The sequence below is a fragment of the Rhododendron vialii genome, chromosome 2a, assembly GCF_030253575.1.
Source record: "Rhododendron vialii isolate Sample 1 chromosome 2a, ASM3025357v1".
Taxonomy (NCBI): Eukaryota; Viridiplantae; Streptophyta; class Magnoliopsida; order Ericales; family Ericaceae; genus Rhododendron; species Rhododendron vialii.
In genome coordinates this window covers 43,460,576-43,477,151 of record NC_080558.1, presented here as the reverse complement: position 1 = coordinate 43,477,151, position 16,576 = coordinate 43,460,576, and the positions used below count along the sequence as shown (strand labels likewise).

General features: G+C 36.9%; 1 protein-coding gene across 2 annotated transcripts; it reads left to right on the top strand.

Annotated features, from left to right (window-relative positions):
• Positions 1-223: 223 nt before the first annotated feature.
• On the top strand, positions 224-3,951 carry LOC131316150 (probable LRR receptor-like serine/threonine-protein kinase At3g47570). 2 transcript variants are annotated; one of them, XM_058345428.1, is made up of 3 exons: positions 224-3,053; positions 3,132-3,518; positions 3,599-3,951. In XM_058345428.1, exons 1-2 carry the CDS (start codon positions 326-328, stop codon positions 3,512-3,514), a joined length of 3,111 nt encoding a protein of 1,036 aa, XP_058201411.1. In that variant the 5' UTR covers positions 224-325; the 3' UTR covers positions 3,515-3,518; positions 3,599-3,951. The 2 variants fall into 2 exon arrangements, with proteins under 2 accessions (XP_058201411.1, XP_058201410.1); XM_058345427.1 differs by having other exon boundaries at positions 3,132-3,527.
• Positions 3,952-16,576: the final 12,625 nt, after the last annotated feature.

The following is a 16,576-nucleotide window of genomic DNA, read 5'->3' as shown; positions in this document are numbered from 1 at the left end:
TACAAACCTGTTCTACTTTTTTTGGGTTGGGTTATGTTCATGACTTATTGGATCATTTTAGTTGACCCAATTAAGACCCAATCAATAAATTGGTTAGATGGGTTGGACCCATTATGACCCAATTATTAAAATGGGTTGGGTTGGGTTTATTTTCTAGTGGATAGGTTTGGGTTGATTAATGGGTATGGGTTCAATTTGTCACCCCTATAATCACAAGACTTGTAAACTGAAAGACTTTTCATGATGTTAAGGTGTTACTGCAATATTCTTATATTATGATAATCTTTACTGTCAAATTGGTTAAGCTCTTGTTTGCACTTTCGTCATGGGTTTGAGTCTATTCCTCCAACCATTTCTTTCCTCTGTAAATCATATTACTGTCCTCTGGGTTGGCATGTGCATCATGGTTTTGTTGCATCAATCCAATTCTGCCTCCGCCGGGCTAAGTGGAAATGACACAGACAAGTTAGCTTTGGTTTCCATCAAGGCCCGAATAACTCAGGACCCTACAAACATCACTAGCTCATGGAACAATTCTCACCACTTTTGCCGCTGGAATGGGGTCTTATGTGGCCGCCGCCATGGGCGAGTCACCGGGTTGGTTATGGACTCCTTGAACTTGGCCGGTGCCATATCTCCTTCCATTGGAAACCTTAGTTTCCTCCGAACTGTTAGACTCTCAAACAACAGTTTTCGAGGTGAAATTCCTGGTGAAATGGGTTGGTTATTCAAGCTGCAAATACTGAACTTGAGCAATAATTTGTTGGAAGGACAAATTCCAGTGAATCTCTCTCGCTGCAGTAACTTGAGGAGCCTTGGATTATATGGGAACAAGCTCAATGGAAATCTTCCGGAGGAGCTTGGTTCGTTGTCCAAATTGGTGCAACTAGTTATCGGCTCCAACAATTTAACAGGAGCAATCCCACCTTCTTTTGGGAATCTCTCCTCTCTAGAAGTTTTCTCAGGACAAGAGAATAAGTTGGAGGGAAGTATTCCTTACTCACTTGGCAGTCTGAAGAACTTAACACAATTTTCATTCTCCTCAAATAATCTATCAGGTGTGATTCCTTCATCTTTCTATAATCTTTCTTCATTGGAAGTTTTTGCGGCACCCCAAAATCAACTTGAAGGAAGTCTTCCACAAAATTTGAGCCTTACTTTGCCCAATATCAAAGTGCTTAACGTTTGGCGAAACCAGTTAAGTGGATCCATTCCGGTTTCCATATCAAATTCTTCAAAGTTTGAAGTAATCATCTTAGCACAGAACCAACTTTCTCCCGGAGTGCCTGTTAATTTTGGAAGCCTAAAGAATCTTTGGTATCTTAATTTAGCTGAGAGCGGTCTAGGTACTGGTGGTGACGATGACCTTAATTTCATCTTCACTTTGACCAACTGTAGCAAATTGAGAAATTTCAACATAGACAGCAACAATTTTGGAGGTGCTTTGCCGAACTCCTTGGCCAACCTCTCAACCCAACTTCAGGGACTATCAGTTGCAGGAAATAGGATATACGGCAATATTCCAGCAAACATTGGAAATCTCGTGGGCTTAAGTTCTTTAGATTTGCACTTGAACCAATTGACAGGGAGTGTTCCGGCCTCTATTGGTAGACTTCATAAAATTCAAGAAATGGGGTTTGGTAAAAACAATTTGTCTGGGGAAATCCCTTCCTCCATTGGGAATTTATCACTTTTGAACCAACTCTGGTTAGAAGAAAATGATTTTCAGGGAAATATACCTTCAAGTCTTGGAAATTGCAAGGATTTGTTAGGACTAAATCTTTATGGCAATAATCTTAGTGGCAGCATTCCCCGAGAAATATTAGGTCTTTCATCTTTGTCAGTATCTCTGGACTTGTCTCGAAACAATCTAAGCGGCCCTCTACCTCAGGAAGTGGGTGACTTGAGAAATCTTGGTGAGCTAAATCTTTCGCATAACAAGTTATCTGGTAAAATTCCTAGCAGCCTTGGTAGTTGCATTAGCCTGCAATACCTCTATTTGGACAACAATTTATTTACAGGATCCATTCCCCAATCTTTGGAGTCTCTCAAGGCCATTGATGAATTAGATCTCTCGCATAATAACCTCTCCGGAAAGATTCCAAGGTATTTTGGAAACTTTAAATTGTTGAGGAATTTGAACCTTTCTTTCAATAACCTAGAGGGAGAGATACCGTCGCAAGGAGTGTTCCAAAATGCAAGTGCAATTTCAGTCTCTGGAAATAACAAGCTCTGTGGGGGTATACCTGCATTACAGCTCCAAGCATGTGCTTCTGGAAAAGAAAGAAAGAATAAAATGTCTCTCAGTCCACCCTTAATCGCTGTCATAACATGTGGGTTTTTGAGTATAATTTTGGCATCAAATGTCATAATCCTTTGTCTGCTTAGAAAGATGAGACAACTGCCTTCTGTGGCATCTTCTATACTGGGTTCACAGAGGAATGTTTCATATGGAATGCTCCTCAAAGCAACGAACGGCTTCTCTCCGGAAAACTTAATTGGTTCAGGAAGCTTTGGTTCAGTATACAAAGGAATTCTTCATCCAAGCAATCAGAAAGCTATTGCAGTGAAAGTACTCCACCAAGATATTAAAGGAGCTTCAAAGAGTTTTATGACTGAATGCAAAGCTTTGAAAAACATCCGGCACAGAAACCTCGTCAAAATCATAAGTGCTTGTGCAAGTATTGATTTCCGAGGTAATGACTTCAAGGCCCTTATTTATGAGTACATGGACAATGGGAGTCTTGAAAGTTGGTTGCATCCTGTTTTTCGGCAAACTGGTGTTGCTGATAAGCAGCCTAGAAGTTTGAATCTCCTTCAGCGATTGGGCATAGCTATTGATGTGGCTTCTGCTTTGGATTATCTTCACAATCATTGTCACATACCAATTATACATTGTGATATCAAGCCAAGCAATGTTCTTCTTGACAGTGACATGACTGCCCACTTGGGTGATTTTGGATTAGCAAGGTTCCTGCATCTGAATAGTGAACTTTCTCAGAGCCAAACCAACTCTGTTGGTTTAATAGGGACTATTGGATATGCAGCACCAGGTAATACATGTATATCTACGCTTATATATTGGTTTATAATTATCTAGAGTGAACTTAATTTTCGTGTATACATTGCAGAATATGGCATGGGACGTGATCCATCTACCAGTGGTGATGTATACAGCTATGGAATCCTGTTGTTTGAGTTGTTCACTGGAAAAAGTCCCACAGATGGCATGTTTAGAGATGGCACGAACATTCACAGATATTCCAAGATGGCTTTGCCAGAAAGAGTGATGGAGATTGTTGATCACAAACTTTTAGAAAACGAGGAAGGCGCCGGCCAAAGTTCTTGGACAGAAACAGAAAGGGGAAAAATACATGATTGTTTGATTCTGATACTCAAAATCGGAGTTGAGTGTTCTGAGGAATCACCAGCAGAACGAGTAACCATTGTTGACGCGGCTAGGGAATTGCATTTGATCAAGGAGATGCTGGTTGATAGAAGGACTAGAGAATAAACGGGTGACTAAGGTATGCTCTCATTTGATATTGGCACTTATTTTAGGGCTGCCTTTCTTATCTGATTAAGATAACATTTACAGGGCATTTGGAACCATGTCGAACAAGTTCCTTCAATATCTCCACTAGGATCATCACCACAAAAACAAGTGAAGCCCAAAGTATATCTTCTATTCTAGTAGTGGACGAGTTCGACTTGTTCCTCTCATGCAGCGATCTTGGTAAGGGGCTTTTTTTCCTCTGTTCTTATCGCATACACCGATTACTTGTAACCTGTAAATGTTGAAAGTTGCAAAACTCTGATTGGAATCTCTATTTTCTATGTTCTGTTTTTATTTTCCTATATTGTGTGTAATCTATGTTTGAGAATTTCATGGCTTAAACTTAACTGTTAGTTCAGTTATGCTTTCAATTTAGCCTTTTGATGTTTGGCTTTTCTTTTGCTGTGAGTAACTTTGCTATAGCTTTTGGTTACTGAAAACAATGACAAGCCCTTTTTTCTCCTTTGGAGGAAAATTCCGGCGATTCGGATGTCGTCCAAGAGGTCGTAGATCACAAACTCAAAGATTGTTCTCTGGCTGGACCTGAATTATGCTTCATCTCTTTTGCTAGCCGTTCACAAGTATTTTGAGACTCGGCTCAGTAAGGGTTAATTCGAGCTTGGATAATTAAGTTAATAACAAGCTCGAGCAAGAATATTAGGCTCATTTCGTAAAGAATCGAGCAGAACTTGAGTTAGCCGAAGCGAGAACACAAAAATCCATTTTGTATATAAAAACTAAAAAGGTGATTGATTTCCACACTCCCTATTTCTCCACGTACACTTTCTTTTTTGTCTCTATTATGTGAAGTTACTACCCACTCAGCTCGAGCTTGACTCGTTAAATTTTCACTGAGCTCGAGTTCGAATTCGTTAAAAACTTACTCCCTCCGTCCCTTTTTTTGTGTCCAGTATTTCATTTTGGGCTGTCCCTTAATAAGTGTCCATTTTGTAAAGTTAGGGAGGTAAAAGTTGGTGTATTGTCTATTTTGTCCCTAAAAGTAGATTTTATTTTGAAAAGTTAGTGAGTAAAAGTGTAATGATGATGGATAAGTAGGGAAAGTGAAGGAAAAAGTTGATGTGAAAGGTGTAATGATGATGTCTTTTTAATAAGTTGGAGTTACGAAGCAGGACACTTAAAAAGGGACGGAGGGAGTAATAAACAAGCTTGAACACAATAAAACTCGTTTGCAGTCCTAAATTTACATGAATGCATGATTTGATTATGCATGTGAAGAACCCTTTTGTCAATTTTCTTCTTAATTTATCAATTTTCTTCTTATAACTCACGTGGCACCTTCTATTTATTCCTCATCTGAAATTCACTTAGGCTGTGTTCGAATGGCCCCATTTGGCGATGAAATATATATTTTTGTTCTAAGTGGTTATTTTTGGCGAAGAAAAATAATTTTATCTCTGTTTTTACACTTTCAATGACGAAAAATGTATTTCGTCGCCAAAAGATGAGAACCGTTGGTGACGAAAATACCTTCTCCGTCGCAAAATAGGTATTATTGGTGACAAAATAATTTCGTCGCAAAAGTTGTCAAAACAGTAACGAATTTAACGAATTTATTTTTTCGTCGCCACTTTTTGTTCATTGAATATATTTTTCCTTGTAGTGTTTAAGCCTCATTGGATTAGTCACTAATTAATTGTTTTCAAACAACATGTAACTATTTGAAAAAATTACTAATCAATGCATTTTGAAACAGTAAAATCGTACTAAATGCAATGAAATTTCATTTTGACGTTGAAATGTGTAATAGTAAATTCGAGAAACTAAAGATACTCAAGCCTAACTAGGGCACACGTATCACCTCCAACTGCCCTATATGGAGTTGGAATCTTTTATTATCATTATTACTATTATTATTATTTATTTTATATCGGCAAGCTCTGCATGGAACCTATTACCTATAAAAGAACATGCCGTTTTGGGGGCATATCGATCTTTTTTTTGAGCATTACCAACGGGTCGTTTTTTCTTTAGTAACAGAGGCCACCTAGCCAAGGAAATCTAGTTTCTGCTAGGTAGATTCGTGCTTTGCCTTGCTAAGACCGGCTCCATGCTGCTTCAGAGGTATTTTAGTCTTTTTTTCCGAGCATTTCTAGTGGGTTGTGTTTTCTCAAGTAACGATGCCAAGCAGCCAAAGATTGCTCGAGTGGTCTTGATAGCATCATGCCGTGGCAGCCGGCATCGGGCGGCCACGGCTCCCCAAGAGAGGGAGACCACAACCCCTATAGTAACAAAATGAGCCTTTGTCCTTGTGACATGAAAAAACATGACTTTGTATGAGAAATCATAATGGGTTTTTTTTTAGCAACACAACTCATTTTTTGAGCTTTTGGTTACTAAGGCAATCGCATGGGAAAGTTGGAGTAAAGTCCTTTCGGTTACGAAAGGCAATCATATTCAATAGCATTTTTATCTATTTTGACTTTCAAAATTAGTTCCTAATTTTATCCTTTTTTTTTGGGTCCAAACAGCATATACTATATCATTTTCCAAAATCACACTATTTACGGATTTTTATTTGTGTTTCCAAATCCATTACCAACTGTTGGGAATTTTAAGTAATAATACGATTGCTACGACTACCATTGTTTTGCGCGCATTAGATAGTAAAAATTAATCACTACTATGGAACAACAAAAATGGCAAAATTCGATGATAAATGCTAAGAAAACATTCAAGTGTACACCCGGATCGACCGGGCACGTCGTCATATTTGGACTGGGCAATTGATCCCTAAGAGTTTTCGGCTTTGGGCCATTACAATTGGGCTTGGACTTAGTAAAGTCTTTGTGGTTAGTAAAGTAGAACTTTTGAAGTTTGGGCTAGCTAGCTAGAGTGTGGGTTTTTCGCCCAAGATGAAATCTACTAATCTAGTTGCTGATTGCATTATGCAACAGTACTCAGTAGCTAGCAGCAACTTTGAGATGGTTTTCCCATTCAATCACCGGAATTAATTTTTCAACCATCACCTGGCCTGATGAGAGGAGGAGATATTCACATATAATAGTAAGTCCATTTTTATTGATAAAGCACACAAACGATTGTACAAAGATTCACATCATTGGTTTGATAAACTCACATCTGTTGTTCAAATCACAAAACATATTACGGAAGCTCAAAAAAATCTTCGATTGGTAGGTGAAAGCTATAAATTTTTTTTTTCCTATTGTATGTTATTATTCATTTTCATTCCAATCCCTTGGAGCCTAGTAAGTCAAAAGTCTGATTGAGCTTAAATGGTATCCTACTTTTGTTGCTTGATAATTGGAGAACTTAGCATGTAAAAAAAAAATACACACATTCGTATTGACAGTTATCTTGTTATCGCTTCTTTACGTCCTCATCATTTTGCCTCGACACGAAAAATGGGCATTTTTGATTGATGCATGAGAGAACCCAAGGAATAGCGTCGGAGTCCGTTATGTAATTATTTGTCTCTAGTTTGGGGTGCGATTATTATTATTATTATTATTTTTTGTGGGGCTTCAGAAAATTGCCAAGAGTTTTTGCATTCTGGTGATCCAATAGCCCAGAAGCCGCACCAGGACAGCTGAAGTAAATGGGCTGGACTGGGTTTGACCTGCCTGGGCTTAGGCCCAGGAGCCGCACCAGGACGCTACTGACAATAAGTGGGCTTAGATGGGTGTTTTTCGTGCCTGGGGCTAAGGCCCACAGCGGACGGGCTTGTGATTTCCAATTCTGTACTATGATTATAATAGTATATATTAGTATATTTTTATCATGAAATTGAGTAAATAAACAAGTTCAAGAAAGGATCAAAAAAAAAAAAAAAAAAAAAGTCCAAGAAAATGCTCACATATAATTGTGGTTGACTCAACTTTTTGGCAGCCCCACAAAAATTTGGCAGAGAAGTGTGTTTTCTTTTGACAATGGATCACTTAATTTGTACCCGTACTTCTCTTCTTCTTTTTTTGTTATTTTTAGTAGTCTGTTAAGACTGTTATGCATTTTTGTTAAATTCACATAATATTTTTTAGATTATCCATTCGTCTCGAAAAAAGGAGTTTTAATAATAAAAATTGTAACCAAAAGCAAAAAAGAGTTCGTGAAAAACAAAATAAATGAAACAACTTGCATTTTTGTCTATACTATCATCTTATATAAATTTCTTTCAACTTCGATTCTCATTTTTATACTTTTCGAATTTCTCGTCATAATGAATGATTAATCCAAAAACTTACAACAGAAATCTACGATAAAATGATGAACTTATGAGAAGTGGTTAATAATTGAACAAAACTAGCACACATAACTTGTTTTGAAAAAAAGGAGAGATACTTAAAAACAGATTTGGGTTACAACAGATTTCCTTTTCTGCCCTTTGCCATAATCGTAGAATAGAAAATGCTGATGACTTGTCCTGATATTGTTTTTTCTTTTTCCGTTATTATAGTCATGAATTTTTTTTTTTATAACCGTAGGTTCAGGCTAGCGTGCGCGTATGTCGACTAATTCCGGGGCCCTGAAGGAAAACGACCGGGCTTATATAACCCACAGTAACCCACCAAGATTTGAAATGTTTAGCCTCCATAGTCGTGGTCACGAAAATGATGAACTTTATGTGAAGTGGTTAATAATTGAACAAAACTAGCACACATAACTTGTTTTGAAAAAAGGAGATACTTATTCACGAAGCCACTGTAAACAGGTTATTTACGGAGTCGCATGATCTCACCCGTCCATATCAGCAATCAATGGTCCAGATTTTAAACAAACTTTTTCAGGGAAAAGTGACCCTCTAAAACACTTTGGACGCGCGAACACTTTTTTACGGAATGCACGCTCCCAAAAGAAGTTTTTTTTCTGAAAAAAAAGACGTAAACATGCATGAACAAAGTAGTGTGGAATTTTTTTTGAAGAAATAGCAGCACATCATAGGTACGTCGCACCTTTACAAAATAGGTTGCACTTTTTTTTTTTGTAAGTAAATATTTTGCACTTTGGACCTGTACAAAATGCTTTCTTGCAGTATTTGTCACAAAACCCATTATTACAAATTTACAGCTATTGAAAACTAATCATGTAGCCTTCTGTTATTTGCTATACCCTTCTTTATTCATCTTAAATATTGGTAATGTTTGCATTTTCACAACAAAAGTGCTACACACATAATGGTTGTGTAAAACACAACACACAACCAATCTCTAGCCATCCATTACTGTAATAAATGGCCAGGATTCGCTTAAACTCTTTCCCATAAAAATTAAACTTTTCCTTGGAAGGATTTTTATAAAATCTAGACCATCCAAATACATCTGGACGGTCAGAATTACGCACACAACCAACACAACGGTTTAATTTCCCAATACCCACTTAGGTTTCTTGGTTTAATTTCATTAATTTGCTAGATCTTGCTTGTGTCTACACAGGTAAAGAAACATTGAGTATTCCCCCTTCCTTTTTCATATATACTTTTTTTTTCCACAAGAAGAGATAAGGATTTTATTAAGAGGAAAGATGGCCTGAAGACTGTACATCATCAAGGGCAAGGTTAACCGAAAAATGGGGGACAAGACCTCATCAATTCTCTAACCTAACACATAATAGGGATTGCTTAGCCAATGAATAGGCTACACTATTGAAAAAACGCTTTACATGTTTAAAAACAGAAGAGGAAAATAAAGGAATAAGCTCTAAACAATCAAAAAGAATAGAGCTACAATCGGAGAAAGATTTTCCAACTTGAGTAAGAGCTTGCACAATCTGAATAACCAACTTGAGTAAGGTTTCCAACTAGAGAAACCTTTGTTTGCCACAATAGCCAACGCTTCACGAAAGCCTAGCGCTTCCGCAGTTCTCGGGAAGAATAAACCAGAAAAAAGAATGGATGCCGTTCCCAAAATTTGCGCCACATGATCTCGTGCTACTATCCCAACACCAACTAGACCACCACTTTTATCCACAACACCATCAACATTAAATTTAATGATATCAGGAGCGGGGAGACACCAATTAACAAGAGGGGAAGGAGCAGCATTATTAGAGGAAACACAAGTAGAAGCATTGACATCCTTGAATTCAAAAATTAAAGATCACAAAACTTTCTTAAGGCCGCATTCTTCAAAATTAAATTTTTATAGGCAACAGACTTATTGGCATCCTAACTATAACACTATTACAACCATCAGGCTTAATTAATTGCCAAGTGGTCAAACATATACATCACTTTCATGACATTGATGGCATTTATTTTTACGCATATAAGAGCATCCGCAATGTAATAATCAAAATTGGATAACCAAAAGTTGTTGCATCATCTTTTGGTTATCCATTTAAGACATTGTTAAGGTTAGCAATGTAGAAGTTCACAATGTAATAATCAAAATTGGATAATCAAAACTTGCCACATCACTTTTTTAAACTAAAAAAAATTCTAAAAACTTAAATTTTTGACAATAATTTGAATACTCTTTTTTTAAAAATAACAGTTTTTTTAAGAAAATAGTTTAGTGAAAAAGAATTTGAAAATAGCTTTTTTCAAAAAGAAAACAGTTTTAAAAAAACAATTTTTTTTTGAAAAACTGTCAGAAACCATTTTTTTTTTAGATAAAAAAACAGCTTTTGCGTAAAACCACTTTAAAATTTTTTTTTTTGTAAATACTATTTTTTATAAACTTTCTGAAAAAAAATAATTTTTGAAAATAATTTTCTGGAAACATTGTTGAGAGAGAGAGAGAGAAGGTTTTTATGTTATGATGAATATACTTGATTGAGAAAATGTGGGAACCATTTGATTTGATTATTGATAAAAAGGTTGCTAGTTTTGATTATTCAAAGACCAAAATTTGATAAGTTGCTAAGAGGTTGCTAAGTTTAGTTATTACAATGTAAACACTTTTTTAAACAAACATTGCTAACTTTAACAACTTTTTAATTTTGATTATTACATTGTGAATGCTCTAAGAGGGCCAATTGTTGGACAAAAGCCACATGATACTCCTAAAAGAGCATCTTTCCCTTTTTGAATAAGCCTTTTTCTCATTTTAAGGTAGTCCTTCATTAACTATGTGTCAGGGTACCATTCATAGTTTAGTGAATTGACCCAATATGTTTTTTTATAACTAGATGTCCAGACCATTTTATGTGTAACTCGACTAATTCTGAAACTCTAAAGTTATCGACCACGCAAACCTCCTATGGCCCTAAGAATTGAAATGTTGAATTTCACGGGATTCAAACTTGTAAACTCTTAGGGGCATGCCCTTTAATTGCTTTCATATACCACTTGGCCAAATCGCTTTCTCATAGTATTATGTATATATAACCAAGTTCAACTCACATTAGTCGGCTTCTCACCTAGTGAAGTAGTAATTATAAGCACTTTTGGATAGTTTGGGCCCTACTTTTTGCAGAAATTTTGGGTTCTGCAGTAAAAATTGCAGATAGTTTATAAATTAATACAATAAAGGGGATACTATCAATCCAAAACTACAGAAAATAACAAACAAAAAAGTATGACAAACAAACAAAACAAAAGCATCTTATATTCCTCGGTTCACATTCAACCGAAGGGAGAGAGCGTTGATGTGGAACTTTCTTAGGATTCTCTTCGTTAATAATGAAAAAAAATATACTCCTTTCAGCTTTGAACTTTTTGTTTTGACTCAAGTATCTTTTATATTTGACTAAGGTTCTGTTCAACTAATAGTTTTTTTTTTTTTTTTACTTTTAGAAAAGTGCACGCTTTGTTATTATTCAATTTTTTTTTTCATATTTGTTAATTTTACACCAAATTTTTATAAATTATTGATTTGTTTCGACGAGACGAATCAGAAAAGCAAAAAAAAAAAATTTCACCCACATATTTTGAGAAATAATTACTTTTTAGCAAAAGAAAAAGACTTTTTTTAATTTAAAAGTTTTTATTTTTCAAAAAGTGTTAAACGTTAAGCGTAACGAGATCGGAGTGTGGAGTACTTAAAAGGCCACGTGATGAGAAGCAGAGAACTATAGTAGACTAGTAGTGTAGTTAACTTCATGCATGGTCCCCTGTTTGGCTGTACTTGTTGACTGAATTATTATTTTTTTTTTTGGCCGTTTTGGGTAAACTCTGGGATGGTACGATGCATGGCGTGTTTCACGCATTTGTTCCCTTCCTGCTGAAAAACTTACATTCCATTTATAGTAGCTAGGAGTAGTACAACACAACCACCCTAATTATTCTCTGGCATAAATATTGATAAAAAAGAAATTGATTTCTCCCTCTTCTTGGCCAGAGATCGCAAAGATCAAGAGAATGATATCAGAATGAAGACGAAGCAGCAAACTCTAGCGAGAAAGCCTCAAGAAGGGGTCCACAATCTCGTCGCCATCAAAAAACGAGTTTAACCATCAAAGTCCACCCATTCCCCCCCGTTGCGTCATCGCTGACAAAGAAGAAGTTCTGTCCTGGCTCCCATGGGGTCACCCCACGGTCCCCACCCCCCCTTCCGCTCACAATGTCATCGCTGACAAAGAAGAAGTTCTGTCCTGGCTCCCATGGGGTCTTTCACGGATATCTTCGTTCACTCTCAGCGTGCACTCTCTCAACTAAGTTGGCATCCAAATCCTTTGACAATCATATGCCAACCAAAACCCAAAAAGAAAAAATGGTTATCAAGAAATCAACCGAATAGAGTACGAGAAACGAAAATTGCCACAGAAGACCCATAAACGGCAAGTGGTCCAGAACTAAAACCAAAGAGAAAGACAGCCTCTTGAGCGTTAAATATCTTTGTAACCCTAGAACACAGCCATGGAGAGCAAAATCTTGTTGGTAGGAGGAGTCCAAATGAGTTGAATTGAAGCAGATTGAGTTGAATTAATATTTGAAGCAGGTTGGGCCCCATCACAGAGTAGAAGACGCCATCATCACCATTGTTGAAGCCATAATCACAAAACCACTTCGAATAGATAGTAGATTTTACAAGCTTGTTAACGGTTCTAATTATGCGAAATTGATAAAGTTTAATCTCCCTTGATGATCTCTAAAAGTTTTTTCATATTGTATGTTCTTATTCATTTTCATTCCAATGCCATGGGCATGGAACCTAGTAACTCAAAAGTCTGAATGGGCTTAATGGTATCCTACTTTTGTTGCTTGATAATTGGAGAACTCAGCATGTAGAAATATACACATTCGTAGTTAATGGAATTGGAGGATTGGAGGATTTAACATTGTGTGTGATAATGGAATGAAGGTTTGGGTGGATTATAAGTGTGGACGGCTTGCCTGTTTTTTTTTCCCTACTGTGGATGTTTGGATCACGACGGAAGCGAGTGCAATGTCAAGATGGAGGACAAGAAGACGGTTTGCCTGAAACCTCCGCAGTATGGACCTTGGTTGCATGCTAATGGTGGTGGCTTGCGGGAGAAGATGGCTTTTTCCCACCTTCTAAGGGGAGTGGCCTAGTTCAGCATTTTGAAGGTCTTGCTAATGGGCTGGACTCTGGCATTGATTTGGGGGGTTTAATTGAAGTCCAGGCTGGGGAGTGTAATGGGCCAGCGGGACCATCCATCCCTGTCCCATTATCCTCCGCAAGGAAAGCAAGATCCTGATGACGAAAATCCCATCCCATTATCACACACAATATTTCCATCCCTCTCCCCTCCCATTACCCATCTAATTGCATCCCTTTGCTCCAGTCGGATCCGTGCTCTCTTAACACCACTGCAACACCATCAAATCCATTAAATTGATCGAATAACCATTTCAAATTTCTAATAAACAAATGGAGACCGAATAACCAGTTTTTTGTCAACTGATTGAATAACCAATTAGCTTTTTTGATCTCAAAAAATAAAATAAAATATGTCATGTTCTCTAATGACGAAAAATAATCACGATTTAGCCTAGTTTGAAGTGCGTTCGGTTGGCGTGGGATTTGGAAATTAATAAGATTGTCATGGAAGGTGACTGTCAATAGTTTATATATATATAATTTTCAAGTGAGGGATCCCTCATTTTGTTAAAATGAGGGATTTTCATTTTTCAATCAAATTTTAAAAATTCAAACCGTGCAATGTGTGCAGAACGTAATTTTAAGGGTCCTCGCGAGAAATCAACAAAAAAAATAATCGGGAAGGGCGTCATCCGAGCAGTTTTTTTTGAACCGTTCAATGAAAACTGCTCGGATGAAGCCCTTTCCATTCATTTTTTTTGCTGATTTCACACGGGGACCCTTAAAATCACGTTCTGATCACTTTGAGCGGCTCGGATCATCGAAATTCAATCGGGAAGGAGAGTCCCGCATTTTAATAAAATGAGGGATCCCTCACCGGAACCTAACTCATATTCCCAATTGAATTTTGATGATTTGAGCCGCTCAAAGTGATCAGAACGTGATTTTAAGGGTCCCCGTGAGAAATCAACAAAAAAAAATTACCAGGAAGGGCTTCATTCGAGCAGTTTCCATTGAATGGTTCAAAAAAAACTGCTCAGATGACGCCCTTCCCGGTCATTTTTTTTGTTGATTTCCGCGAGGACCCTTAAAATTACTTTCTGCACACATTGAACGGTTCGGATTTTCAAAATTTGATCGGAAAATGAAAGTCCCTCATTTTAACAAAATGAGGGATCCCTCACTTGAAAATTCCTTTATATATATATGCATGCTTGAACACCATAGGGAAGAGCATCGGACTGTTGTAGTTATCATGGCAGATGTTCTTCAGTCCATGACGGGCTTTCAAGAGGTCAAAATGCAGTTTGTGAAGAGGATTGGAACCATAGTACTCATTGTGTTGCTCATCAAATAGTGAGAGGTACCGGTTGTGGTACTTGGGAGTTTAATCATCTTTTGTGGCTTCTATTCCCCTCCAAGGGCATGGGTGCCCAATCTGATGCATTGGTTACTTGGTTATCATTTACAAAATTTAGGGATCTTTTGGCTAAGTAAGCCAATTGGCTTCTCTTTTTTTGGGTAGTAACGATGCTAAAACCGTTTTTGTTGGTGTCAAAACTCCAGTATATAAAAGTCTTGTACATTGCAAATGGTAAAAGCCTCTTGTGCACTAGAGTTTTGGCACCAACAAAAACGGTTTTGGCACCAACAAAAACGGTTTTAGCATTATCATTTCCGCCTTCTTCTTTTTTGTCTTTATTGATTTTTTAATTTTTTTTTTGCATTTGTTAATTTCACGTCAAATTTTTATGGAATACTGGTTTGACTTGACGAGAGGAATTAGAAAAAAAATTATGGTCCACACCAAATTTTTTTGTCCACACCTAATTTTTTTAATAAAAACGAAAAAAAATTGACTTATTTTTGTCTTTGTTCAGAAAATTTTGGAATTCAATCGTAATTTTTTACTTTTTACAATCTTCTCGTCGTGACGAAGCAATAATTCATAAAAGATTTACGAAAAACCAAAAAAATAATTCTAATGGATTATTTATCCAAACAACCCCTTAGTTCTATCATTTGTGGAAAAAAAGGTGCCTAGAAAATATCATGGTTTGGAGGGAGAAGGGGAGGGAGGAGCAAAGAGAAACAATTTTCTTAGGATGATAACAATTTTCTTAGGATGATAATAATTGATTGCGACGATTGGAAATTAAGAATAGACCTCGCTCCGGTTGTTCAAGTAGATATACAATTTTCTTAGGATGATAACCCATTTTACAGTGACTCTTCAGCATTAAAATTAAAGTCCGCTTCCTATGTTTACCCATTCAATGTTTGAATTCTACCCATTCAATGTTTGAATTCTGTGTCCATCCCATTTGAATTCTACCCATTCAGGAGGACATCCATGCTGCCCCACTACTTGTCATCCATAAATTACACGTCTTAAAGTGCACTTGACGGTAAGTTATTCCCGTTAGTTACTTTGAAATTGTTCTAGCTCGATGAAAATTAATTAGATCCGCAATACGCAGAAGTGCAGAACCAACTTAACAAAACCCTTTTGATGACTTATCAAAAACAAACTTAACAAAACCCTTTTGGATTTATACAACGCCGTTGCCGACGAAGTAATGGAGAACCTTTTCGATCCGAGAGAGAGATGGTGATGATTCCCACGCCAGGCAGCAATCGGAAAGGAAATTGAACTTCTATCCGATCGATCATGACTCGGTGATTACCGTATTTCATAGAACCCTTCTATGGGAACCGACAAGATGTGCATCAATGGTGCACAAATCGGCATGCGGGACCCAATTCTGTGTACCTAAAAATAATTCAAACTATTCATTGATGTTTAAATATTTTTACGAATGGTCCCGTAGAAAATTAACTCAGTTGATTTTTAAATATTCATTGATAAATTGACAAAGCTCTTTAATTATTGGCCATGTTCTTATCACTATATTAATCCTGAAGTGTTTACTTAATACGTCCTCTAAAATTCAAGGTTGCTTTGGTGAAATATCTTATGGCTAAGCTATGTACTTGTTGCACAGGATTATTTTCTTCTCTTCCTAACCTAGACATGTACGGCTATTTTTCTAGCATCAAGGGACCAAGGGAACCTATCTCCAATAGTCAAGAGTTAAAAGAAGAAAATTAAAGTAAAGACTAAGGACAAATCTTTCCTTTATGGTTCAAATGGCTAAATTATGGAGGAAGATTGAAGAAATCAAGAATGGTAAGGGAGGAGCCTTTTGTGTCTAACGGTAAAAATTCTCCAACAGTCATACACAGAGAACTTTTGAAGAAAATTGCTCGTTGGAGCGATTAGAGATACATTGCTCGTTGTAAAGCTTGTCTAGCACCCGCGAAGCTAGAAGATTGTAACTATTGGAGATAGTGCAGCAAATCCCGAGTTAAACACTTGGGGAGTAGACTAGGCCGTGAAATTATGGACCGAACCACTATAAATCTTTGCTTTCGATTCTCTCTTCTCTACTCTCTTTAATTTCTATTTTGCATATTTATATTGGTTGCGTAAACTGATAATTTCTGAATCTAACTTCGGGCAACTTAGCTTGCTTAATTAGTTAATATTGTCTACATATTAATGCCCTAAAATCTGCTAATTAGTTTTTCATATCTGCTG